The 25,536-nt window shown below is 61.5% G+C and overlaps 1 protein-coding gene across 8 annotated transcripts; it reads right to left on the reverse strand.

Moving 5' to 3' along the window:
• Positions 1-497: 497 nt before the first annotated feature.
• On the reverse strand, positions 498-24,768 carry COL7A1 (collagen type VII alpha 1 chain). 8 transcript variants are annotated; one of them, XM_015875073.2, is made up of 118 exons: positions 24,610-24,768; positions 23,685-23,766; positions 23,296-23,476; positions 23,052-23,211; positions 22,878-22,971; positions 22,617-22,775; positions 22,364-22,527; positions 22,162-22,291; positions 21,963-22,082; positions 21,593-21,742; positions 21,387-21,503; positions 21,165-21,314; positions 20,928-21,056; positions 20,689-20,835; positions 20,474-20,599; positions 20,260-20,403; positions 20,052-20,174; positions 19,832-19,978; positions 19,627-19,755; positions 19,414-19,560; positions 19,185-19,307; positions 18,956-19,102; positions 18,744-18,880; positions 18,541-18,667; positions 18,320-18,463; positions 18,048-18,208; positions 17,910-17,951; positions 17,757-17,783; positions 17,601-17,645; positions 17,328-17,420; positions 17,133-17,204; positions 16,804-16,839; positions 16,679-16,732; positions 16,463-16,531; positions 16,259-16,372; positions 15,961-15,987; positions 15,809-15,862; positions 15,667-15,729; positions 15,519-15,578; positions 15,404-15,439; positions 15,229-15,273; positions 15,016-15,051; positions 14,782-14,826; positions 14,651-14,686; positions 14,546-14,581; positions 14,425-14,457; positions 14,182-14,253; positions 14,013-14,072; positions 13,892-13,927; positions 13,706-13,786; positions 13,552-13,587; positions 13,438-13,482; positions 13,269-13,340; positions 13,104-13,148; positions 12,988-13,014; positions 12,875-12,916; positions 12,709-12,789; positions 12,599-12,634; positions 12,485-12,520; positions 12,328-12,408; positions 12,169-12,204; positions 11,910-11,981; positions 11,726-11,770; positions 11,513-11,548; positions 11,384-11,419; positions 11,191-11,295; positions 11,062-11,097; positions 10,906-10,941; positions 10,717-10,755; positions 10,579-10,614; positions 10,330-10,461; positions 9,934-10,143; positions 9,817-9,852; positions 9,659-9,703; positions 9,418-9,489; positions 9,212-9,256; positions 8,893-8,955; positions 8,537-8,581; positions 8,232-8,267; positions 8,030-8,065; positions 7,802-7,846; positions 7,555-7,587; positions 7,384-7,446; positions 7,263-7,298; positions 7,075-7,155; positions 6,920-6,988; positions 6,794-6,829; positions 6,673-6,714; positions 6,532-6,576; positions 6,383-6,427; positions 6,271-6,306; positions 6,131-6,190; positions 5,914-6,039; positions 5,754-5,825; positions 5,575-5,610; positions 5,277-5,336; positions 5,140-5,184; positions 5,028-5,063; positions 4,910-4,945; positions 4,776-4,832; positions 4,562-4,633; positions 4,289-4,360; positions 4,168-4,203; positions 4,007-4,087; positions 3,878-3,931; positions 3,693-3,746; positions 3,554-3,616; positions 3,398-3,460; positions 3,132-3,248; positions 2,856-2,933; positions 2,731-2,784; positions 2,524-2,572; positions 2,396-2,443; positions 2,127-2,216; positions 1,815-1,910; positions 1,564-1,683; positions 1,301-1,480; positions 498-1,222 (listed from the first exon to the last, which is right to left on the reverse strand). In XM_015875073.2, the coding sequence occupies exons 2-118, from the start codon at positions 23,755-23,757 to the stop codon at positions 1,185-1,187; spliced, it is 8,823 nt and encodes a 2,940-aa protein (XP_015730559.1). In that variant the 5' UTR covers positions 23,758-23,766; positions 24,610-24,768; the 3' UTR covers positions 498-1,184. The 8 variants fall into 8 exon arrangements, 7 of the variants coding, with proteins under 7 accessions (XP_015730559.1, XP_015730557.1, XP_032303166.1 ...); XM_015875071.2 differs by having other exon boundaries at positions 19,185-19,304; positions 20,052-20,177; XM_032447275.2 differs by lacking the exon at positions 8,232-8,267 and adding an exon at positions 8,379-8,414 and having other exon boundaries at positions 19,185-19,304; positions 20,052-20,177.
• Between the last annotated feature and the right edge of the window lie 768 nt (positions 24,769-25,536).

A 25,536-nucleotide genomic window follows, 5' to 3' on the forward strand; every position in this document is an offset into this window, starting at 1 on the left:
CTCATCACAGATGAAATCACCCCGGGATGCGGGTGGGTGTTTGCCCCCTCATAGCTCATGGAGCTGAATTTGGAGGGGATTTCGGGAACTCAGCATAATTATCTCACATTGGACATCCAACCAACTGCTGCTCTATAGAACCGAGCCTGCTCATAGGCTCTGCTGTGGGCTGGAGTGCTTGTGCTTGTGGGGTGGTGGAGAGAGAGGAAATAAATGGGACTCTGTTCTTCCTTCTGGAGACAGGACAGGAACTCAGCCCCCAGCATGGCATAGTGGCCAAAATTAGACCGGGGCACTGATTCACGCTGTACCACAGCCCCACGTGCCTGTGGGTTGTAGGCACATGTGCGTCAGCAAGGCACAGGGACAGGGCACAGGGATAGGGGGCATCAGGGCAGGAGGGCAGCCAGCGGGCACTGCAGGCAGGAGCCAGAGACAAGGGGTCAGGTTGGCTGTGTTGCCTCGGACCCTGTAGCATACAGAGAGGCACAACATCCTTCCATGAGTACATCTTTAATACCATGTCCCACCCCTGCATTGGTACACATATACATTCGCTGTATACAGATATACACAGAGCAGCAGTGCATCTAGGCTGCGGAGGAGCCAGCGTCACCTTCCTGATGAGCAGGAACTGCCTCTAACATAGCACCATCCTCAGGGTCTCCCTGGTGGGTCCCAGTTTCCAGGCAGAGATATGAGCTGGAGGGTGGCACATGGAGAATGCCTCCATCCCTCCTGCAGTTCTCTGCCAAACCATCGCACCCCAAAAAGGGAACCAGGTCCCAGGTGGGGTGAAGGTGAAATTCATTCAAATGGAGCAGGTTGTGTGGTTGCATGTTGGGAGCCCAACAGGGAGATGAGGGCAGCACACAGCCTTGGGGATTTGAGGTGTTGGGTTTGGGGAAGGGGCCCAACTGTGCCCACTCTCAGCTCTGGGTGGCCAAAGAAGGAACATGGGGCCAAGAGCTGTCCCATTGGCAGCAAATAAGTTAAAAATTAAACCAACACCCCCAAGAGAGCTCTGGTTTGGAAAGCAGATAAAAGGCATATGGGGAGGTTGTGTTCCCATTTGATAGAAATTTCACCTTTAACGGGAAATAGAACCGATGTAAAGGGAAAAACCCATGAGCAACAAGAAGAGACATCAGAAATAGCACCATGTTCCTGCAGGGATCACCACGCTACGCCTCCGGCTGCCGTCCTTCCCCACTGCCAGCACCTGCGGGGGGAGGCGAGGTGGCACCAAGCACAGCACCAGGTGTGATGCTGCTGGAGCTGATAGCCCTGCTGTTCCCACCTGTCCCCATGCGCTGCCTGCAGTGGAGCTCACACTCCTCCTGGCTGCTGAAGCGGTTGAGATTGCCCTGGCAGCCGCTGTAGACGAAGGGCCGGCACTCGGCGGCTCTTTGGTTGTAATACCAGCGTAGCGTGTACCGCTGGCAGCCCCCCTCCTCCAGGGGCTGGGTGCAGGGCTCAGCTGCAGGGACATAGCACAACAGTGAGATCACTGAGGGATCTTCTGTGCCATGCCTGGTGCCCCATGGGGCACAGGGAGCTCACCATCCTCTGCGAGCTGCTCCGAGCTGTCTGCATCCAGAGCTGTGTCATAGTCCTCCTCCTCCCCGTACACGCTCTCGTACTCCAGGTCATTGGTGTCAACGACAACACGCCTGTCCTGCCCTGCAGACAACACTGGCCATGAGTGCAGCACTGCTGAGCTATCCCATGGCCATGTGGGTACCTGTGAGCACAGGGCTTGCAACACACAGAGAGGGGATAAAAGGAACAAACCACACAGGGACAGCACTCACCCTCCTCCTCCTCCGCATGCGACACTTTAAGCACGGGGACGACGTGAGCATTGAGATCTGGGAATGGCTCGGTGGGTGGGTAATGGGGGAAGTGATCTGGGAGGGAAGGACAGCACAGACATGGGAAACCCCCGTGCAGGTGCAGAACAGCCCAGAACTGCCTAGGGAGGGGTTCCTGGGGATGCCCCATTCCCTGGAAGCTCAGAAGTGCCCTGGGAAGCACAGTGCAACTCCTGACAGGGAGGTGGCACTGCCAGGCTCATGGAGGCAGTGCTCCAGTGCACCTGGCTGCAGCTCCACACTCTCCATCACCTGTTTGGCTGTGCTCATTCTCCTGGCGGACGCTTCTCCCTCCTCCATGGGCAGACTTAAGGATGCTCCTGGGCCGAGTCCCCCATCCTCCTTGGAGACAAAGCACCCAGTTGTGCCAGGACCCCGCACCCCATCCCACCCATCACTGCAACCCACATCCCAGCAGGACACAATGATCTTTTTGGGTCCATTCCAACCTGGGATATTCTATGAACCTACTCTAAATTCTAAACCGGGCAAGGGTGTGGGGAGAAGAACAGAAACACAACCTGAGTGCTCACGGGAATCCAAGCGCCGTGGGAGCTGCCCTCCACATGCTGCAGGAGAGATGGGATGGGGGTGAGTGAGGGGCTGTATGGGGCAGCCCTCAAACCCAGGGTGGCTGTGAGGTGCTCACCACAATACTGGCTCATCTCCTGCCTGACAAAGGCGCGGATCTCCTCCTCCTGCCCAGTGGTGGAGCAAATAATGCACAATTAGAGATAGGAAAAAGCTTTCCCAAGGCTCAGAGCAGAGTCTGGAGGTGTGCTACGCTCCATCAGCTGCAGTGGGATGGATGCAGTGCCCCTTCCCACCTGCTGGTCCCATACTGACAGCCCCTTACCGTCATGCCCGGATCCCCCTTCTCCCCACGGAGTCCCTCAGCACCAGGACTGCCCTAAGGACAAACAGAGCAGGGCTGGGAGCTGTACCACTGGGTCTGTTCTGGGCAGGGCTGGGCTTACCCACCTGCTCTCCTCGTTCTCCGGGGATACCAGGCACACCACGGGCCCCCATCACTGCCTGCCCGGGGGGGCCTCTCTCCCCCTGCAAAGAACATGGTCACATCCCATCTGGATCCAGCCCAGCCCCAGTACAGGGGTCCCAAACCCCTGCTCCTAACCCTCCCTGAGCAGGGTGACACAGGGAGGTCCCCAAAGCTACTGGGCTGGTGGGAGAGGTATAGGTCCAGGACACAGCTCATTGTGCCACCAATCCTTGGCCTCTTGGGCAACAGAGACTCACCTTCTGGCCCTGCATGCCCTCGGGACCTCGTGGCCCAACACTGCCTGGGGGACCAGGGGGGCCGGGAGCACCATCACTGCCCCGGGGGCCGGGGTTACCGATCATGCCTGGTGCACCCTGTAATGGAGCAGAGGGTCAGGATGGAGACGTCCACATACCTACAGCCCAGAGTAGACACTTTTGGGAGCTTCAGAGCCCTTTGGACAAGGCTTGATCCCAGTAAAAGCAATGCAGTGTAACCAATGCTGCCTCTTCCCACAGCTCACCCGGTCTCCCTTCTCTCCCTGGTCTCCTTTGGCTCCCTGCTGCCCATCGAAGCCACGGTCACCCTGTAGAGAGGAAGGCACAGGCAGCAGGAGCTCTTTGGGAGCAGCCCTGAGGGGCCATTCCTGAGGTCTCAGCACAGCCTCCCACTGCCCTACCTTGGGTCCCATGAGTCCCTCCTTCCCAGGGATGCCAGGTGCTCCCGACAATCCCAGTTCTCCCTAGGGATTGAAGCAGACAACTGTGAGCCCCTGGTTTCATGTCCTCCTTGTAGCACAGTCCTGGCATGGTGCTTACCGGCTCTCCTTTCCTTCCTGGCAGCCCCGAGCGCCCCGGCAGTCCCGGCTCTCCCTGCAGGAGCAAAGCAAGGTCAGTCCTCAGCCCTGTAGCTCCCCCAGGAGCAAGGGTTGACCCTGTGACCAGGGTCTGTGTGAACACATTGCAGGGCTGAGGTCCTGGCTGCAGAATGGTAATCCTCTCACCTTCTCACCCTTGTCTCCATCGAGGCCACAGGCACCTTTCATGCCCCGCTCACCCTGCAGGGATAAAGGGAGTCAGAGCCACATAAAGTCAGAACTTGTCCTGGCCACGGAGCACAGGGAATGACCCACCTTGGGGCCACGCAAGCCCAGCGGCCCCATGTCCCCCTTCTCTCCTCGTGCTCCAGCAATGCCATCCCGACCAGGCAGACCCTGCAGGAAGCACACAGAATGATGAGGACCACTCCTGCCCTACAGTGGGATGGCAGTGCTACAGAGACGCAGCTCCTCACCGGCTCTCCAGGCTCCCCTGGCAAACCAACTTCTCCCTGGTAAAGGCAACAGCAAAGACGGGGGTCAGGGCTGCTGGGCAGCAAGGGACCCCACAGTGGAATAGGGTGCCCAACTCCTTACCTTCTGCCCACCAGGGCCGCGTGCCCCAGGGAAGCCTGCGGAGCCCTTCTCACCTGGTTCACCCCTTGTACCCTGCAAGCACAGCCCCAGATCAGCACTGGGCAGGAGGAAGAGCTTTGGCCAATGCAGGGCCACACGCTGCCAGGATGCCCAGCACTGAGCCCGAGGCATGGATTCACATGGAGCACAAGGATGCTGTCATGCTCTTTGGTCCCTCTAGCCACTGCCAACCACGAGCTCCCCACTCCCCAGCCCTGCCCTCCCGCCCCATACCTTCTCTCCGGGCATTCCCTGCTCCCCCTTGTCCCCTTTGTCCCCTTCAGTGCCCTTTAGGCCACGATCTCCCTGCAGAGGGGAGAACAGAAGGGTGGTATCAGGGGTCATTGGGGTGTGGAGGAGAGATCTCCTACCTGGGCAGGTACATGGGGGTCCATGGGGTGGATGTGCCCCCTCAGGCAGGATCCCTCAGCAGACCCCCAGCTCTTACCGGCTCCCCCTTGCTGCCTCTTGCCCCAGCAGGCCCCTCCACCACAACGGTATCGCCCTGCATGCAGGAGAGAGGTGGGTGTGAGCTGGGGAGGAACAGCACTGCTGCTCCCTGCCCCAGCCCTGAGGTCTCACCTTGTCTCCTTTGGGCCCCACGGCCCCGATGTCTCCCTGCAAGGAGGGCATGGTGAGATGTCACAAGGGTGGGAGCACTCCCCTCCCTGGCTCCCCAGCCCCAAAAGAGGTTCCTTACCTTGTCCCCACGCTCCCCTCGGTTCCCAGGCAAGCCCTGTTGGATAAAGGAGGATGATGGTTGGGGGGACGGAGGGCTCAGCTGGGAGTGTGGTGAGCTGAGTGGTACTTACCATTGGCCCACGGTCGCCTGCCAGCCCTGGGCGCCCATCTTCACCCTGCAAACAGGAGGGGAGGTGTGAGGGGTGGGTCTGGGGGGTACCATCATGGTGGAGACACGGGAGTGCCCAGGTGGTGTGGTGCTACGTACCCGTGGTCCTGGGTCTCCACGTTCACCTCTGGCTCCTGGCAGCCCAGCTCCTGGGTCACCCTGTGGGGGGAACACAAGAGTTTGTTCCCCTCAGCAGCAGCAGCTCCCATGACCCCAGATGCATCCCCCCTCCATGCCAGGGCACATCCCATGCCCCCTGCATTGCCCCACATGCACAGAACAGGCTGCTAGATGCCATCACCCAGAGTGAGCTCGGCATCAGCCAAAGGGGAGCAGCAGCACCCCACGAGAGAATCAGCCCCTCATCCCTGTGCCATAGGGCTGCCCCCAGTCCTACCTTGTCACCCTTCAGCCCCGAGGCCCCTTGTATGCCCTAAAAGAAAGGAGAGGGGTGAGTGAACCATGGGAGGGCTGTGCCAGGTGCTCTGGCTGGTGACCCCATCTCCCCCCTGAGCCAGCACAGGACCAGGGAGGGAACCTGCACCCACGCTGGGAATGCTGCAGCCCCATACTCACTGCTGGCCCTGGGGGACCTTGGGGTCCGGGTGGTCCTGCAGCACCATCTCTCCCAGGGAAGCCAATCACACCCTGGTGGGGGGACAGCAGTGTCAGAGGTCAGGGCAGGGAATGGGGCTGCTGAGCCCTCACTAGTGCTGCCCAAGCCCACTGCCATTACCCTCTCTCCAGGGGCTCCAGGTGGGCCAGGCTGCCCACTGTCCCCTCTCAGACCTGGCTGTCCTGGTGCCCCAGCGATGCCCGCTAAGCCTGGGGGTCCTGGAGGTCCTGGCAAACCGATGTCACCCTGCAGCAATGGGGAAAAAGACAGCCCAGGGAAACAGCCTCCTCAGATGGAAGAGGAGGGGACATAGGGCCAGGGATAAGGCAGGGCATACCTTCAAGCCTGGAGGCCCATCCTGTCCTGGTGGTCCCCGCACACCTACACCTGGAGCACCCTGTGTGGTGTCAGAGAGCATGGGGACAGTCACCCCTGGGAGCACAGGGCTGGCTGAGCACTTGAGATGGGGATTCTCACCTTTTCCCCCTTGACTCCAGATGATCCTTTGGCTCCCTGCAAACACACAGAGCCATCAGGACACAGGGTAAGGATGTGATCCCATCAGCTCTCCTCCACATCCTCTACTCACATCTTCACCGGGGTCTCCAGGCTCCCCAGCTCCTCCAGGCTCCCCCTGGTAGGAGGACAGAAGCAAAGAGCAGGTGTGGGTGTCAGGTGGGGAAAGTGGGGACAGCTAGAACCCAAGAGAGCATGGTACTCCCATGGCACCCTCCTCACCTTCTCTCCCTTGGGGCCGGGCAAACCTCGGGCACCTTTGGAGCCCTAGAGAGTGAGAGCAGTGTTGGGGATGGGAGAGCAGTGTTGAAGTCTGCCTCAGCCCAGGGAGACACAGGGATGGGGTTATAGGCACCAACTCACCGGTTCACCCAGCAGCACGCCCTCCAGCAGCGCTGGCTCACCCTGCAGCAATATGGGGTCAGACACTGACCTTTGCCTGCTATGGGGAGGGTCCCCCCTAAATGCACACCCCACTCCTTACCTTCTCGCCCTTGGCACCAGGAGGGCCAACGATGCCCTGGGGCAAAGGGGAGAGAAACAGCAATCAGTGGGGCTGTGGTCACCTGCTAGTCCTGGTGAGCAGGGGAAGCTGCAAGGAAGCACTCACCTGCCCCGGCACTCCCGCATCCCCTTGCTCTCCTTTGGGGCCAGTAGGGCCTGATGGTCCTGGCATGCCCTGGCACAAAGCACACAGCCCTCAGCCCCAGCTCTGCAGCCTGTGCTGAGCCCCCAGCCACAGTGTGATGGCACTGGATGTCATACCAACTTCCCAGGCATCCCTGGTTCACCGTCCTTCCCTGGCACACCATCCCGCCCAGGCACACCTGGCTTGCCACTCTCCCCCTGCAGAGTGTGAGAGCAGAGCTGAGGCTAAGCAAATCCTACAGCCAGGCAGCCATGGGGTTGGGATACCCCAGGGCTGAGGGCAGCTCTGTAGAGCATGTGCTTACCACTTGTCCTGGCAGCCCAGGGGCACCCGGTGGGCCCTGTGATGGACACAAAACCAGAAATCAACCCACAGCTGAGGCAGTGGGAAGGGCTGCTCCTGAGGAGTGTGCTGGGAGCACCTACCACCAGACCGGGCGGTCCTGGAGGGCCAGGCAGCCCTATGCTGCCCTGGGGACCAGGCAATCCCTGAAAGGTAACAGCGGGATCAGGGAGGAGATGCCATACTGGCACATCTCTCTGAGGCAGCGGTAGCTCAGCTGTCCCCAGGCAGGGGTTGGTTTTGGGGAGGCTCACCCGGATGCTGGCACCAGGTTCCCCTGGATCACCCTGTGGGGACAGAACCCATGTCAGTGCTGCTGCTCCATTTCCCTGCCACCACCATCACAGCTGTATCCCCATGTATCCTGAGCCCTGAGTGCCTCTAGGAGGGGCCAGACCCCAAGTTCTCCCTGCAGCCCCCAATGCAGGCATGACATCACTCTCCTGCACCAGACCAAACATGGAGATGATGAAGGTGATAATGACAATGGCAATGACATACCTTCATCCCAGTTGGACCCTGGCTCCCTGGTGGGCCAGCAGCACCCTGCAGGGGACAAGGGGACATTACATTCAGAGCAGTGTCCGCTGGTGGCACAGCCCTATAGGGTGGGAGAAGGTACCAGGACAGTGCCATCCCATGACTATCACTCCCACTCATTGCGGGGACACCTGCCCCAAGTCCCCTTTGCAGGGAAGTGCCCTGCATGTGACACAAGGGTCTCCTTACCGGAGGTCCTGGTGGCCCTGGCTCTCCCTGATTGCCCTGGAAAGGAGGGAGAGATGTGGTCAGGATGCCCCTGGTGCACAGTGGTTCTGGGAAGCACCCATGCCATGCAGAGATGAGCCTGGCCAGCTCCCAACAGGATGCACCATGCCTAGCACACACCGAGCAGGAGCCAGGCAGGGACATGCTGGGGACAGACACCTACCGGGCGGCCCAGCACACCGGGGAAACCTGGCAAGCCCTGCAAAGAAGCACATTACAGACACCACGTCCAAGCAGCCCTGCCTGCCCCTAAAGCTCCCTTGGGGATGAACACAGTGTCACCATGCAGTACCCACCCGGGGGTACTTACTGAGGGACCAGGGGGCCCTCTAAAGCCCTGTGGACCCTGTGTAGGAGGGAAGGATGCAAACAACATATGAATGTTCCAATGGGGCTGGTGGTGACTGCTGTGCAACCATGGGATCTGCCCACCCCTCCCAGCCCTCAGCCCCCTGCAGCCACACTCACCGGCTTCCCCTCAGGGCCAGCCAGACCCCTCTCTCCTGGGAGGCCCTGGAGATGGTAGAGACAATAGTGGTGATGAGGATGGAGATGGGGATAACAAGGGCAGTGATTGAGATGGAGACAATGGGGTGGGTTGATGTTGATTGTGATGAGGATGGAGACCATAATGGGGATGGAGAACGTGATGATGGAGATGGAGTCTATGGGGGTGATGGAGAACAAGATGCAGATGGAGATCACTGGGGTGGTGGAAAACATGATAGAGAGGTGGAAACCACAAGGACAATGCAGGATGTGGTGGGGATGGAGATGACAAGGATGATGGAGGGATAAGAATGGAGATTTGGTGCCATACTCACTGGAGAGCCATCCCTGCCCTTCTCGCCAGGCTCTCCTCTCTCGCCCCGTGACCCGCCTTCACCCTGATGTGGGGAGAGGTGCAGAGTTGTAGGACCTGTGCTGCAGGCAGGGATGTCCCTGTCCTCCACATGCCCTCACATCCCGCTTGCACCCAGAGAGGGATGTCCCCAGCTGTGCCCCTGCCCAGGGCTTCATTCTGTGGGGTCACCCTGTTGGCAGAACATGAAGAGGGGAGAGCAGAGACCGATGCTGAGCCCAGAAAGGGAGTGTGAGGAACAGAGAAGCAGAGGAGCCACATGAGACTTACTACACTCAGACCTTATCTCCTTTGGGTCCTCGCTCGCCCTCGGCACCAGGCTCACCCTGAAGGGAAGAGGATGGAGACACCATCAGACCCACCTGCTGCAGTTTGGGTTGCCCACCCACTCTCCCATCTCATTGCAGCTGGCAGTTATCACATTGTCCTTCTGTAAAGAACTCAGATTCTGGCTCCATCTCTGCCCTTCTTTCTCCTGGACACGCACCTTCACTCCCTTAAGTCCGGGGGGACCACGCTCGCCTGGGAAGCCCATCAGGCTGCCCTCCATTGCATCTGCCTGTGGGCACAGTGTGGTCAGGGTTGGCATCCAGGGGACCCCAAAGAGGTCCCCCAGTGGCACAACCCTTCCCGAGCCCCCATGCCAAGGGACGAGACACAAACACCCATCCCTGGAGGCATCTGCTGGCACCTCCTGGGGACAGTCCCCAGCAGCATCCACCACCTACCTTGGGCCCTGGGGGTCCTGGGGGGCCTGGCAAGCCATCTCTGCCCTGGTGAAAAGGAAAACAGATGGAGCATCCCCAAAATGTTCAGCCCATGGGGCATATCCAAGTCTTATGGAGAGCAGAGGGACAGAGGGGACTGCACTCCCATTACAGCTCACCTGCTCACCCCGGTCACCCTTCTCACCCCGGTCACCCTGCAGAAAAGAAAGTGAGGGGGCTCATGGAGCTCCCCAAGCCTGGAAGCCATGTCCGCCCACCCACAGCCCCACACTCACCTTCTCACCAGGACGCCCAGCCTCCCCCAGCTCTCCAGCCCGGCCTGGCACCCCTGGGATGCCCGGCTTGCCTGGCTCCCCCGGCTGCCCTGGTGGCCCCTCCAGGCCCCGCTCACCCACAGCCCGTCCTGCAGGGCCCTGAGGACCAGGGGCACCTTGGTCCCCTTTGTCACCTTTGGGTCCTCGCTCACCAGGGAATCCCAAAGAACCCTGCAAAAAAGCATACCAGGATGTGGGGTGGGCACCCCAAGATGCAGGGAGCTGTGAGCCCCCATGATGCATCCCAGGGCTGGGGGGGCTTCAGAAGGGCTCAGGTCTCAGAACCAGCTGGGCAGGGGGAAGGTGGCAATGAGTCTGAGCAGAGCAGTGCCCCCCCTGGAGCACCACAGTGCTCACCTCCCGGCCTGGGGGACCCCTCTCCCCTGGTTCCCCCCGGCTGCCCTTCTGCCCCCGCAGCCGTTCGGACACGGGCAGAAAGGAGTCCGAGCTCCCATCATAGGCACCCGTCAGCTCCTTCAGAGATGAGATCTGGAAGGGAGGAAAGAGGCAGTGATTAGCAGTCACGCACTCCAGACCCAGTGCCCCAACCCATGCCCCTCTGGTCTCTCACCAGCACCTGGCCCCATCCCCACGTCCACCCCATACCTTGATGCCAAGGGCTTCCAGGCTACGTTCGATGTTCTACAATAAAAGGACATGAAAAAGGAAGCCTATTGTGTTGCTTCTTCCACTGGGGCTCTGGGGTCCTCCAGGGCTGATGTCCCAGCCCAGTGGGGAACTCACCACTGCAGTCCCAGGCTCTCCGCTGACTCCAGGCCGCCCCTAAGTTTGCAGAGCAAGAGGGAACGGGATGTGCCGTGGGTGAGGTGAGCAGTGCTGCTGCTGTGCTCAGTAGGTTTCAGAGTGAACGCTACAGGACACTGCCTGGGAGAGGCCGTGCTTCTCCCACAGTGCTCAGTGCTGGGTACTCACCGGCTCCCCTCGTGGCCCTGGCTCCCCTGGGTCTCCCTGAAATACAGCAATGCAGTCAGGGGGAGCAGGACCAGGATGCCCAGCCATAGGATCCCTGAAGGACTCACTCCCTCTGGCATGGATACTCCACAGACCTCCAGACTGGAGGACACTTACCTTCGGTCCGGTGATCCCACGGAGGCCGGGTGAGCCCTGGAAGGTACAGACAGGACACAATGGCACCCATGGACATGGGGCAATGCCTCAAGGGAACCACGGGGCAGTTAGGGCTTAGGGACAACAAACCTGGCCTGGGGGGCCAACCTGCCCTGGGACACCGGGAACACCAGGGGGGCCAGGAAGGCCTGGCATGCCTCTGTCCCCCTGCTCGCCCTTGGCACCGCTGTGGCCCTGCCAAGAGAGTGGTGTCACACTCAATGACCAGGTGCTGTCCCAGCCTGTCCCCACTGGGGACAACCCACTGCACAGGGCTACTCACATCTCTGCCGGGGGCTCCAGCATCACCCTTGTCTCCCTAACATGGAGGAGAAACAAAAACCTCAGTATGATGCTGTCCCCAGTTCGAGAGGTGACACCAATGGGGACCGTATAGGGCTCCGCTCCTCACCTTCCTCCCATCTTCTCCTGGCGTCCCATCTTCTCCCTGGGGATGGACGTTATGAACCAGCACCCACAGCACGAGTAGTGGGTAGGACAGGGTCAGTCCCCAGGGCACAGGGACCCTGTGCCACATGCCTCCCTCGCCTCTGTGTCAATTTGGGGCTGCCAGCCCTCAGTGTCCCCAGGAGCTCCCCAAAGCCAAATCCCATGCTCTACTCACATTCTTGCCATTTAGACCAGGTTTGCCATCATCACCGGGTTTTCCCTAGGAGGAAGGAGAGGCAGTGAGAGGAGTCCCCAGCATGGGCAGTCATGGGGTCCCAGCTCCTACAGATGTCCCCCAGAAGAGCTGGGACCAAGGCACAATGCAGGATGTCTCCATAGCACATGGGGCTGTTACTCACAGGGATACCAGGTGGTCCCAGTGGTCCTACTGTGCCAGGCGGTCCCTGCTCCCCCCGCAGTCCAGGCAGCCCCTGCAGGGAGAGAAGTGGGGAGGCACAGGGCAGCAGCAGGACACAGCCTCTGCTATGGGAGGTGAGAGCTCAGCCGGGCATGGTGGCATGGCACGGCATGGGGGGCAGTGACCAAGGGGCATGAAGCAGGAGTGTCATGACCCCAGCAGGAAAAGAACACACACCCATGCTCCCAGGAGATACTCACATCTCGGCCAGGGTCCCCCTGCTTCCCTGGGTCCCCCTATAGGTGAAGAGCAGGTGAGCATCCCATGAGCATCTCCAGCAGACATGCAGTGGGACAACTCTGCCCCACCACCACCTTCATCCCCTGTTCCCATTTCCAGTGCCACTCCAGATCACTCACCCTCAGCCCAGCAGGTCCTGGGGGGCCAGGTTTTCCCTCCAGCCCATTGCGGCCATCTAGCCCCGGTGGGCCACGCTCCCCCTGAAACAGAGCAGTGCATGAGGGCTGGGGCTGCACTAAGGGACAGGGGGTGGTGGGCAGCCTCCATCCCCCTTACCTTCTCTCCAGGCAAGCCTCGGTCCCCAGGGTCACCCTACAGGAAGAGAGTGGAGTAAGCACTGTTCCATCCCCAAGTGGGGCTGAGCATGGGAAAAGGAGAAGGGGCACTCACCCGCATGCCGGGGGGGCCACGGGGGCCTTCAATGCCCTGCAAGAGATACATGACAATGGTGGGCACAACCCCAGGGCCCACCATGGCTCTCCAGGTCACCCCACACCTACCCTCACTCCTGGCAGTCCGGGGGGGCCACTCTCGCCCTTGGCCCCCTTTGCTCCGTCCTCGCCTGGATCCCCGGCATCCCCCTGGTAGGGATGGCACAGTGGTCAGAGGCACTGCAATGCTGCAGTCCCACAGAAAAGCATCACATCATCACCTCTCGGCTCTTACCTTCTCACCCTTCTCTCCTGCTCCTCCAAGCCCCACATCCACCTGTGCAGCAGAGAGGGGACATCAAAGCGGGCACAAACCTGCTGGCAGGGAAGGGGGAGGGTACAGCTTACAGCTCGTCCTGGGGGTCCAGGGGGGCCCTGAAAGAAAAGAGAGCAAATGCATTAATGGGACCTGGTGTGTGTTGGGAAGGGGGTGCAGAGCTGGCTCCTGAGTGGGTGACACTCACCGGCTCCCCACGGTCACCCTTGGTGCCAGGTGCTCCAGGAATGCCCTGTGGAGAGGGGTGGGTGAGAAGGGGGATGGGGTACACGGGGGATGAGGTTACCCATGGGGTGAGGGGGTACCCATGGGGTAAGGGGGTACCCACAGGCACTCATGCGGTGGCACTCACATTTCTGCCTTCAGGACCTGGGTCTCCAAGGTCGCCCTTCTCTCCAGGGGGGCCGCGGTACCCAGGCAGCCCCTAGTTGGGTGGCATGGGGAGGTGTGTGTTACCCTTGGGCCACTCAAGAACACCAGGGTCTCCCCTGGCCCAGGGTCCTCACCAGACCAGAACTTACCCGTGGGCCCCTGTCTCCAGGTTTGCCAGGCACACCTGCTTCACCCTGAGGGATAGATGGGATGAGTGGGCTGGGGGCAGCAGGGGGACAGTGCTCCAAAGGATTCCTACTTACCGGGGTGCCTTCATCACCCTTCTCTCCACGCTCACCCTATAGCACAGGTCAGGGGAAAAGAGAACAAGTCACCAGCATCCCTCTGTGCTGTTCCCCATTTCTTGGGGCCTCAGCATCCCTATAGCATCTCCTGCTGTCCCTGGCCGCACACTACCTCCTTGCCACGCTGCCCTGGTTGTCCTGGTGCACCCACTCTGCCTGGCTCACCTTTCTCACCTGGCTCCCCTGCATCACCCTGGTGGGGAAAGAGTCAGGGGGGAGACCAGGGGGAGAAGAGCTCAGTAGCCCATGAAGGATGGACAGATGGACAAAGGAGTGAAGTCTCCTGCAATGCCATTACCTTGGGGCCGCTCCTGCCAGTGAGGCCAGTGATGCCCTGGGAGGTGCAGAAGGACAGTGTGTGTTAATGGGGACCTGGGCATGAGATCAGTGCCCAGCTCCATGCATTTATGTGCACTCACCCTCTCGCCTTGCTCGCCTTTGGGACCAGCTGGTCCTGGGATACTCAGGCCAGGGACACCCTAAAGACAAAGGGAAGCAGCTTGGAACAGTGGGACCAGCACCAGGGCACTGCAAGGAGATCCCAGATGGGCTGTGTGCTCCAGCACCTGCCCAGCCCGAGGTACTCACAGGGGCACCCCTCTCTCCTACATTGCCCTTGGGTCCAGGAGGCCCCTCTGGTCCTGGAAATCCTCTGTCACCCTGGAGCAGATGAAATGGCACCATTAGCCCCACTCCCCAATTCCCCATCCCCATGCTGCAGCTGAGGATCAGCATGGGCATCCCCACAGTGCCAGCATCCAGCACTGCTGTGCCATGCCACCATCCCAGCTGTGCCTTGGGGACACTACCAAAAGTCAGGGACAAGGTTACCTTCTCTCCTCTGATACTGGTCACGCTGGGAGCCTGGGGACAAAGCAGCAAGGACAGCGCTGGGTGCAGCCACCACTCCTTGTGCCAGGAATGGGTTGGGCTGCCACGCAGCAGCACTTACCGGCTTGCCAGGTTCACCGGGTGCTCCCACGTCACCCTGGGGACACACAGAGTCAGTGCCATCCCCTCCTCACAAACCCAGCCCCAGGTCCTGCTTCTCCCTCACCTTCTCGCCCCGTGGCCCGGCTGGTCCCGGTACTCCCTGGTACAGAGAGAGGATACTCAGTGGTTGGCAGTGCCTGGGGACAAGTACTTGTGTCACAGCCACCCCACAGTGCTCTGGGTACCCACACTCACCTCTCTGCCTGATGGTCCTGGTCGTCCCGGAGCTCCTGTCTCACCCTGGAGGAGGAGAGGAAGAGGAAGAGGAAGAGGAAGAGGAAGAGGAAGAGGAAGAGGAAGAGGAAGAGGAAGAGGAAGAGGAAGAGGAAGAGGAAGAGGAAGAGGAAGAGGAAGAGGAAGAGGAAGAGGAAGAGGAAGAGGAAGGTGCCCCTACGAAGGGCATGACCATGGCCATTGGTGCCCACCTACCTTCTCACCCTCAGGGCCAGGCGCACCACGGTCTCCCTGCAGAGTGAAGCAGAGGAACAACTCAGGCAGCTGCCCTCCCACCGCCAGGACCCCATGGTGAGCCCCTGGTCCCACTCAAGACCCCTGGCAGCCTCCCAGGGGCACAATGCCATGTGGAACACAGGGCCCACAGAGGCCATCAAAGTGTCCAACCACACATCAACACCACCTCACCTTCTGGCCCATCTCTCCCAGCTCTCCTGGTGCCCCACGCTCTCCCTGGTGCAGGAAGAAGACAGACAGTGTTGGGTGCTGGCATAGGGAGTAGCACAGCACCCACATCCCTTTTCTCCCCACGGAGGAGATGGGGGATTGGGGTGCATCATGAGAGCATCCTCTCAACACTCACCTTCCTGCCTTGCTCCCCTGGAGGTCCCCGTGGGCCCTGCAGAGGAGGGCAGAGAGTCGTCACCTCCCAATCAGGGTTAATGCTCTGCCCACCCTGCCTTGTCCATGACACTCACCCGGTCTCCAGGGTCCCCTGGGCGTCCAGGTGGCCCTGGGAATCCCTCCTCACCATCACCCTGCAAGGTGAAGAAGCCAGCAGTGTGCCCATGAGATGGGACTATCTGTCCCCATCGCAGATCCAGGGGTGCCCTGGCTCCCTCTTACCTTCTCACCCTTGGGTCCAGGAGTACCAGCAAGTCCCCGTGGGCCGGGCTCCCCAGGTGGACCCTGGAAGAGATTGGCAAGGGGCACAGCTCAGCCCCTGGGGGGACTCACAGCCCTGCTCCCCCCCGAGCTCAGCACTCACCGGGGGGCCTGGCTCCCCTTGAGGCACTGTCCCATCGACCAGTCCAGGGGGTCCCTATGGAAAGAGGGCTGAGCTCCTGCATGGCAGCCCCATAGCTCAGCCCTTTCCAGTGCCCTGGTAGGCAGAAGTACCGGGCAAACATGGTCACTTACCCTCTCCCCTCGATCACCCTTCTCCCCCTGCAAGGTAAAAGAGGACAGGTAAGGGTGGGGATGGGCTCTGTTCTTGACCACTCCCCCCCCCCCACCTTGCCTTCAAATGATGGGAGTAATGATGGGCAGAGCACATCAGCAGCAGTGTCAGGGCACGTGCTATGCTCATGATAAGGATGGATGATATGGGGGTCACAGACAATGAATACAGCCATGCAGGACCAGGAGCTCTGCATGGGAAGCAGCTTCAAGGTGCCGGCTGTCCCTCCATCCCCACACAGTGCCAGCTGGGACATACCTTCACAGAGTCTCCTGGAGGTCCTGGTGGCCCCATTGGCCCAAGGGGACCTGGAGGACCTGGGTCACCGAAGGGACCTCGTGGACCAGGGTTGCCAGGGGAACCAGGGCTACCCTGGAGGAAGGAGATGCTCTATGAGCATGGGATGCAGCACGGGCAAGGAGTACTGGTGGACACTCCCAGCATGCACAGCCCCATCAATACCGGTGTGCCAGGCTCCCCTTTCCGTCCTGGCAACCCCTGTCCTCCATCCACGATCACTCTGGGCTCTCCCTGAATGAGAGGGAAAAGCAATTAAAAAACAACAACAAAAAAAGAAAATCAGTGCCACCGTGCTCCCTGCCATGTCTCTCCCCAGTGCCAAGCTTAGGAGGCAGAAGAGATAAGATGTCCCCCTGTAGCCCTCTGCCCATCACTTACCGGCTCGCCCTTTTCCCCCTTCAAGCCAGGATGCCCTGTTGTTCCCCGCGGTCCCTGGAAATGAATGAGAGTGAGAAGGATGCCCTTGGGGGCATGGGGCTTGGGAGGAGGGCGGCCATACTCACAGGATCCCCTCGGGGGCCAGGAATGCCCTGGTTGCCCTGGAAAACAGCAGAACAAGAGGTGAAAGTATTGTCTCTGCCAGTCAGGGGAGCAGGGATGGGATGACATGGCATGGCATGGCATGGCATGGCACAGGTTGAGATGGGATGGTATGCATTGGGATGGGATGGCATGAATACAGCAATGATCCCACCAATAAGACAGAGCCCCAGCACAGGGAAGGGGTAGGAAGATAACTTAGGGAGCAGGCAGGAGAGGCTGATGGATGGATAGAGCCCATTGGTTGAGGCTTGATCAGCACCAGCAAACCCATGGGTACATCCACACTCACCGGCTGGCCAGGGGACCCAGGGTTCCCAGGGGGGCCAGGAAGCCCCGGCCGCCCATCAGCTCCAGGGTAGCCCTGCAGGAGAGAGGAGCATCACAGCAGGGTCAGACTCCTCCCACGTCCCCCCTCTCCTGCTATGGTTGGGAGGAAGTCCTTGTGCCTGGGACTCCAAGATGCGCAGATACAGGGGGCACTCACCCTGTCCCCCTTCTTGCCCGGCTGCTCAACACTCTCTCCCGGTGGCCCTCGTGGTCCTACAGGTCCTGGAGGGCCAGGCAATCCATGGCGGCCCTGGGACAGCAAAGAGGACAGACTTGGTGACAGGCAGTGGCTAAGGGACTCTTCCTCCATCCACCACTGTGGTGAGGGCTGTATGGATCCCTTCCCCAGCACCCACGCAGCAGGACAAGGGGACACAGGGGCTGTAGCATTGTTCCCCATCTCCCCCCACGATACCCATCAGGACTTTACCGGTTCTCCAGGGGGGCCCGGCTGCCCCACTCGCCCCTGCGGCCCCTGCAGAGGCAAAGACAGCCATCAGCATTCACCAAGGACTGCTGCAAGTTGGGTTTGGGGGGAACACAGCCCTGCCCTAACCCACAGCTGTAGGGGATCCCAAACACTTACTGCCATGCCAGGGTCCCCCTTCTCTCCCTGCAACGGGATGGAGAGAAGAGCTGAGAGGCTGCACTCCTCTGCAGCAGCTGCCTCCAGCTCAGTCCCACACTGTGGGCAAGGTGGGCAACTCACACTGAGCCCCCATGGCCCAGGAATACTCACCTTGGGGCACTGCACAGTGCAGGGCTTTGGCTCCGGCTCTGGCTGGTGAGACAAGAGGAGGAAATGTGAGTGTGGAAGAGAAAGACCTTGGCTCTATGGGGTCTGCTCCCCAGCCCCGGGCAGCCCCCAGTCTCTCACCCGGGTGGAGATGATGGTGCAGAGGTCATCAGTGAGCTCTCCCTCCAGCTCTGACAGGGCACCACGGTTGCGGAAGACAAAGCGTGGGTCCTCACCACTGACCATGCGCCGGAGCTGCTCCTGGTCTGCCCCCTCCAAGCCCACTGCCAGCACTTGGACCCCTGCACCAATAGCATCTTCAGCATCTTGCTGGAGCGCCCAAGGGGACCTCATCCCACGGGGACTTCATCCCATGAGGACCCCATACCACAGGGACCCTTGTCCAAACTCACCTGCTGCCTTGGCATCCCTAGCAGCAGTGATGGCATCATCCCCAGAGGGGCCGTCGGCCAGTACCACCAGCACTGCTGGCACACCACGTCTCCGTCCCGCACCAGGGCTCAGCAGGTAGGTCCTAGCAAAGGTGATGGCTGCCCCTGGAGAGAGGACAAGAGGATGGGGGGGTCAGCAAGGTCCCACTGGCTCCTGGCCCAGCCCCAGCACATCTCCTCACCAATGGCATTGCCGCTGGGCTCCTCGTAGCGCATGGTGCGGATTTGCTCCAGCACAGCGGGCAGCTCGCTGGAGCGGTTGAGGAGCAACCAGGGCAGGCTGCGATAGCTGTATGTGGCCAGGCCCACCTGTGAGGGAAAGGAACAGATGTTGGCACTGTCATCCCCCTGTCCCAAGCCCCCTGGTACCATGCAAGCCTCATACCTGGGTGCCATCAGGGCCCAGGTGGCCCATGGCAGTGACAGTGTTGGAGAGGAGCGTGCGGACAGTGTCAGCACCAGAAGCGCTGTCACGTGTGCCATGCACCAGGAAGACAATGTCCCCTCGGGCGTCCCTGCAGACTGTGAGGGAAGGGGCAAGGTGGAGCAGAGACATCAGCACCCCACCCCCTCCAACACCCATCCCAACCTGTATACCTGGCCGCTCGCTGACGGAGCTCTCAGCACCAGGTGTGCTCCCCAGAAGCGGGCGGATGGTGAAGGTGTAGCGCTGGCCCAGGCGCAGCCCAGGGACCTGTAGGGAGCTGGCAGTGCCCGGCACCACGCGCCGCGCCTCACCACCCACTGCACCCATAGTCAGGGCGATAGGGACAGTGAGACCCCTGGGGATTGCTGCCCCCCACTCAGGGACATGTACCCGCCTCACCTGCAGGGGGACTCCAGGACAGGACGTATTCAGAAGCACCAGGGACAGGGGTCCAGGAGAGTGTCACAGAGTCTCTCTGCACCTCTGTCACTCGCAGGCTGGTGGCATGGCTTGGAGAGGCTGCTGAGAGGAAATAGGGTGCTCCAGCCCATGGGGCAGTTCCCATCCCACTCCCACACTCATCACTCTCCTCCATCCCAACCTCCTTGCAGCACCACACATCCCTTACCGGTGGCAGTGGTGATGGTGACTGGCGCGCTCTCCCGGTTGCCCACCACGCTGGTGATGCTGATATGGTAACGCCGTCCTGGCTCCAGCCCTCCCAGGTCGTAGGAGCTGGCAGTGGCTGGAAGCTGCTGGCTGCGCTGAGGGCCACCTGGTGGGGACAGAGAGGTGAGTGGCCAGGGTTTGGCATGGGGATACACGGCTTGGGCACACTCACCCTCAGCTGGGCGCCAGACCAGGCGGTACCCGCTGCTGCCAGACACTGGCACCCATGCGAGGCGCAGGCGATGCTCCGAGGCCTCTGTCACCTGGAAGTTGCTAACAGGGAGCACTGGGGCCATCTCCGCTGTGGGGGTTATGGGCAGATGTTAGGACACAGGTGCCCACCACGCCTGTGTGCCGTTTCCTAACCCTGTACTCACGGGTGGTGACAATGATGGACACAGGGTTGCCTTCACGGTTGCCTATGAGTGCTGTGACCTTCACAGTGTAGGAGACTCCTCCTTCCAGGTCAGGGATGTCAAAGGAGCTGATGTGGCCTGGAACATGCTGGCTCCTCTCCGAGCCCCCTGCCAAGAGCCACACATCAGCCCTCGTGCGACCATCATTGCCATCCCCACCCCTGCTCCCATCCTACGGTACCATCCCGACGGCTCCACACCACACGGTATGCTGTGGCTCCTGGCACACCAACCCAGGTGACACGGGCAACATTGCTCCTGGATGACTGCACCTCCAGCCGGGATACTGTCCCCACCTGCTCAGCTGCTGTGACACAGGGAGAACCACTGTCACCTGCTGTCAAGGCAGCTGGCACCAGCTGACAGCAGCAGGCAAGGGCACACCTCACCTGTCCTCCCCATGGTGGTGACCGGGGGACCCTCACGGCCATCAATGATGGCTGTGACACCAATGGCATAGACAGTGCCAGCTCGCAGCCCCTCAATGGTGAAGGCAGTTGGGTTGGCAGGGAGGAAGCGGGACTGCTCCTGACCTGGGAGAGACAGCCGAGATGGGGAGAGCTCCCATGGCACCACCGCATCACCTCCAAGCCCTGCACTCACCATCGCTGTCCCTCCATGTCAGCCGGTACCCCCCGGCACCTGGCAACCCCCTCCATGTGACCCTCAGCTGGTTGGGGCCGGCCTCCGTCACCCGCATCTCTGAGACACTGCCCACTGCCGGGAACTCTGCATGTCCGATGGCATCGGGACATCAGCATGGAGACATCCCAAGTGACCACCGCAATGCAGGGCTGGGTATTACCACGTGCACTTACTGACATGGATGCTGAGTGCAGCAGCACTGCCCTCCCGGCTGCCCACAAGGGCTGAGACACGCACCAGGTAGGTGACGCCTTCCCGCAGGTCACCCAGCTCCAGCGCTGTCTGTGTGCCTGGCACGCGCCTTATCCTCTCAGTGCCATCTACAGGGAGCATTGTGCCACGGGGCCCTCAGTGCCACAGGGGATGCCAAGCGATGATGGCACCATGGCTCCATCCCATCCCGCCGGCTCACCCTGGGTGTTGCGCACTGTCACTTTGTACTCAGTGGCTCCGGGGACAGCGGTCCAGCCCAGCCGCACCCTCCTGCCCAAATCCTCAATGAGACGGAGATCCGACACTGTGCCCACTGGCACCTCCACACCTGCAGGGTGGCACCAATGTAACTTTCTCCCAAGTTTGGACCAGCGAGCTGGAGGTCCCATGGCTCTGTTATAGTGATGCCATGCACGATGTCTTGGTCTGGGCTCACCTGTCTGGAAGGTGGTGACGGGGGTGGCCACCTCCCCGCCTTCATACAGCGTGTACAGGGTGATGCGGTACTCAGTGCCCGGCTGCAGCCCTGTCAGCTGGTAGGTGCTGGCACTGCTGGGCAGAGACACCGTCCTGGGGGGCTCCAGCCCTGTGGGAATGGCAATGTAAGCATGGGCTGTTGACCCCATACCATGTCAGGGACCAGGTGCTGTGAGCCCACCTGTGGCTCTTTTCCACTCCAGGCGATAGCCACGGGCCTCATGGATGGCAGTCCAGAGCACCTGGATGGACGTGGGGCTCAGGATGTTGGTCCGCAGCGTCTGCTCCGTGCTTGCCTCTGCAAAAGGGACCCATAGGCTGTGCCATCTCATCTCCTTGTACCCCCATGGTGATACCCCCATGCGGGGACAGCTGCGTGGTGCTTACGTGTCCGTGCAGTAAGGGTGGCGGTGGCTGCAGGCTGCTGTGCATAGCGTGCCCGCAGTGTCACCACATACTCAGTGTTGGGGCGCAGGTTGCTGAGAGTGGCCGACAGCGTACCAGCCCCCAGGTTCCTCTCCTCGCCCTGGGGCATTCCTGGGGGGGACACGGAGGGGTGCGGGCAGGTGTATGGCAGGGAAGGGGTGTGTACAGCTCCCTGCCCTGGGGATGCCAGGCGGTGCCAGGGGTGGGGAGCACGGGGTGAGGCTGGGACGGGGGCCAGGGCAGCGCCCAGGGATGGGGAGGGGCCGCCAGGTGCTGCAGCATACACAGCTACCCCAAAGAGGTGCCTGTGGGGCACGTCATGTCCCCTTACCTGGCGTGGTGTAGCTGAGGATGTAGCCCTGGGGTGGCTCGGGGCCGGGCTGCCAGGCCAGCCTCAGGAAGGTCGGCCCAGCCTCGGCCACATGGAATTGCTGCACACCGCCACGGCTCTCTGGGGACAGCAGGGGGACAAGTGTGAGCCACGCGCAGCCAGCACCTACCTGTATCCCCCATCCCCACCAGGTACTCACGGGTACGCGCCCGCACAGACACCGACTCGCTGACGCTGTTGGCGTACTGAGCAACGACAGTCACCAGGTACTCCGTCCCTGCGCGCAGCCCCCGCAGCACAGTGCTTGTCTCCCGCGGACCCAAGCTCACCTGGGTGGGAGCAGTGTCACCCTGATGCTGGTGGGCACCAGGCACTCTGAGCGGGCAGAGGGCAGCACTCACCTCCTGCCTCTCAGCCGCCAGTGGCTGCCCCAGCCCCGTCAGTGGGACATGCTGCACCCTATAGCCTGTGACGGGGCCACTGGCCGGGCTCCAGCGGATGCGCAGCACATTGGGGCCGTGCTCCAGGACCTCCAGGTTGGAGGGACCAGCATGACCTGGTCCATCTGTGGAGGGACATGGGGCTGTCAGCTCTGGGGTGCATGAGGAGAAGGCATTAAGGCAGCTCCCATGCCCTCTTTTGAAGCTCTCCTACCAGGGGTGCGTAGCGTTCCCCCTGAGCTTGTGCACACCCTGCGTGTCATCAGTGGCACCAGTGTCCCCAGCAGCTTGAAGTCACCCACATAGAAGAAGAAGGAGTCGGTAGGCAGCGAGGCCACACGGATCAGCTCCTTGCGGTCGGCATTCTTGATCCCTGAAGGGGACAGGAACGGTGGGTGAGGGCAGAGCCCAGCTCCAGGGGGAGCCCATCACTCAGGGGTACGGATACCAATGGGCACACCCGGGATCTGCTCACCCACAGCGAAGACCTTGATGCCCAGGCTCTTCAGCCTCAGCGCCGGCTGCTCAGCATCATCCTGGGACTTGCCATCCGTGATGAGGATGCAGATCTGCAGAGCCATGAGCCTCAGCCCCATGGACCCACCGCATCCCTCTGGGATGTCCCAAATGCCACTCCCCACCCCCATACCTTTGGGACCCCGGGCCGCATCTGCGTGGGACCAAAGAAGTTGTCAGAGACGTAGCGCAACCCAGCACCGGTCCGTGTGTTGCCACCCTTATAGCTCAGCTGCTGGATGGCCCTCTGAATGCCTGTGCCATTGGTGTGCTGGGAGAAGCCAAACTCCACCCTGGGGACATGAGGACACATGAGGACACGTAACCTCCCAGCCCCACGGTCCCGCAGCCCCACATGCCCCATCCCCGGGGTTCACCGTGGATCGTCGCTGTACTGCACCACGGCGAAGCGCACTGCCTTCTCGCCCACCACGTGCACGAAGGGTGACACCAGGTCCTCCACGAAGGTGCGGATGGCACGGAAGTTGTTCCTGCCAATGCTGGATGATCCGTCCACCAGGAAGGCGATGTCGGCCTCCAGCACATTCTCGCACACCACTATGGGACAGCACTGGTTGGTACCCACATCAGCCCCCTGTGCCCTGTGGACCCCCAGATCTGTCCCTTCTTGAGCTCACGTCACATCAGTGCCCACTCCCATAGGGCTCCTCAAGCTGAAGTTTAGGGTGCTGCAGCAAGGAGGAGCAGCAGAGCCCCTCTCACCCTGCTGCAGGCCCTATAGTGGTACCCAGTACTCAGCACTCACCTTGGCTCCTCTTCTGCACGGCAGCAGCCTGGGGGGCCAGGAGCAGGGCGAGGAGTAGGAGCCTCCCACTCATGGTGGGGCCCTGCAGGACAGCAGGAGAAGATGCTACAGCCACCACCCTGTGCCAGCCCCATACCTCTGGGCACGGTGGTGATGGATGCATTGGGCAGAAGCAATAAAAAGGAGTGAAATGCCATAACATCACATCGAAAAAGTAAACACGGATAACCTGCAGAGCTGCCCACTGCAGGATGTGGGCATGGCTGGGCATGGCACAGCAGCAGTACCCGTCAATTCGGGTTCCCTGCCCCAGGCTGTGTCCAGAGTACTGCACTGGGTCTGAGAAAGCAGAGCTAGGTGGAAAGTCCCAGCACAAGAGCCACATGCCCAGCACCCAACTCCACTCCATCCCTCCCCATCGCACCCAGCCCAGCTGTGACCCCACTGATGCCTAGAGCTCAGGACAGTAGGGCAGTACAGGAGCCTGCCAACCTGCGTGCCGGCTGTGACCCCACAAACCTGTACTGCTGCCTCCTCGTGCCCGCCCTACACTCACCCCAGCACTCCTGCCCTACATGCAGTGGGGTGGCACAAGCGAGGTCTCCAGGAAGGGCACGATCCCGTGGGGACGGGGAGGGCAGCAGCTTCCCACGAGTACCCGCACGGCGCCGCTTCCCGCACTCGGTTGCGGAGCTGCGGGGGGGATCCGGCCCCGTGCCCGGGCACAGCACCTCGCCCGCCCCGTGTGCCAGCCCCAGCACGGCCCGGCCGAGTCCAAAGCGAAGCCGGTGACCCACGGATGCCCGAGCGCAAAGGCGTGGGAAACCCCCCCCCACCTCCCCGACTCCCTCCGCTGTCCCCCACCCGGACTGAGAGCACGGGGGAAGGGGGGGCCGCTCCCGGAGCTCGCGGCTTCGCCACCCACCTCGTCCCGCGTGGGGCCGCCCCGAGCCGAGCCGTGCCGAGCCGTGCCGAGCCGTGCCGTGCCCAGGCGGCCCCCGGCGCTCCCGCCCCTTTAATCAGGGCGGCCCGGAGCTCGGCGGTGCCGCCGCCGGGGGGGTAGTGCCGCGGCTCCCGCCCTGTCCCGCCTCCCCCCCCCCGCTATTCCCCACCCCAAAGGGCTTTTCCCACCCGCTCCCTTGGGAGGGCGGGATCAAGGCAGGAAGGTGCGTTTTTTCCCGCTTTTCATCCCAAAATGTCCCGGGAATGAGAGAGAAGAGCCCTCCACGCCGGGACCGGGACCGGTTCAGACCCTCGGGGGGGGGGGGGTTTCTACGCGAGTTCCAAAAGAGGCCTCAGAGAGGAACCAAAAGGGCCCCCTGAGCCCGGCAGTCTTTTCCTAACAGTGTCTCCATCCCGGCTGATGCTCGGATGGTTCCTGCGCCCCCATGGGGCGGGGGGCGGCGGCTGTGGGATCGCTCCTGTCCTGGGCACCGCCTCTTGGTGCCGAGAGCGGAGGATGCAGCGACTGAGAAGTGTCCCAGAGACAGAGAAGTGCCGCTGGGATGACTGCAGGAGAGGATGCTCAGCGAGGTGGTGAGCTGGGGGACACCTGGGGCCCCGGCACTGCCCCAGCATTGCCTCCCACCTACGGCAGGGCCATGTGTGGTCCATCAGTGTGCCCCATCCTTCAGCCACTGCTTGTTCCCACTGGGCTGACCCATGCTGATGGGCACCAGCATGTCCCATGCCAGCTCCCTGTTTCCCAGCACCCTGTGCAGCTGTGCCCTGCTGGCCCCATGTGAGGACAGCAGCCTGGGGGCTCCTCTCCCGGTGCCAGCATGGTTCCAGGGGCATCTTCCCGTGGGCTCCAGGGGGTTGGTGAGGGGTCACCTCACCTCTAGGGGCTGGG

This window comes from Coturnix japonica, chromosome 15 (assembly GCF_054131305.1).
Source record: "Coturnix japonica strain WE chromosome 15, WE-NBRP24, whole genome shotgun sequence".
Lineage (NCBI taxonomy): Eukaryota > Metazoa > Chordata > Aves > Galliformes > Phasianidae > Coturnix > Coturnix japonica.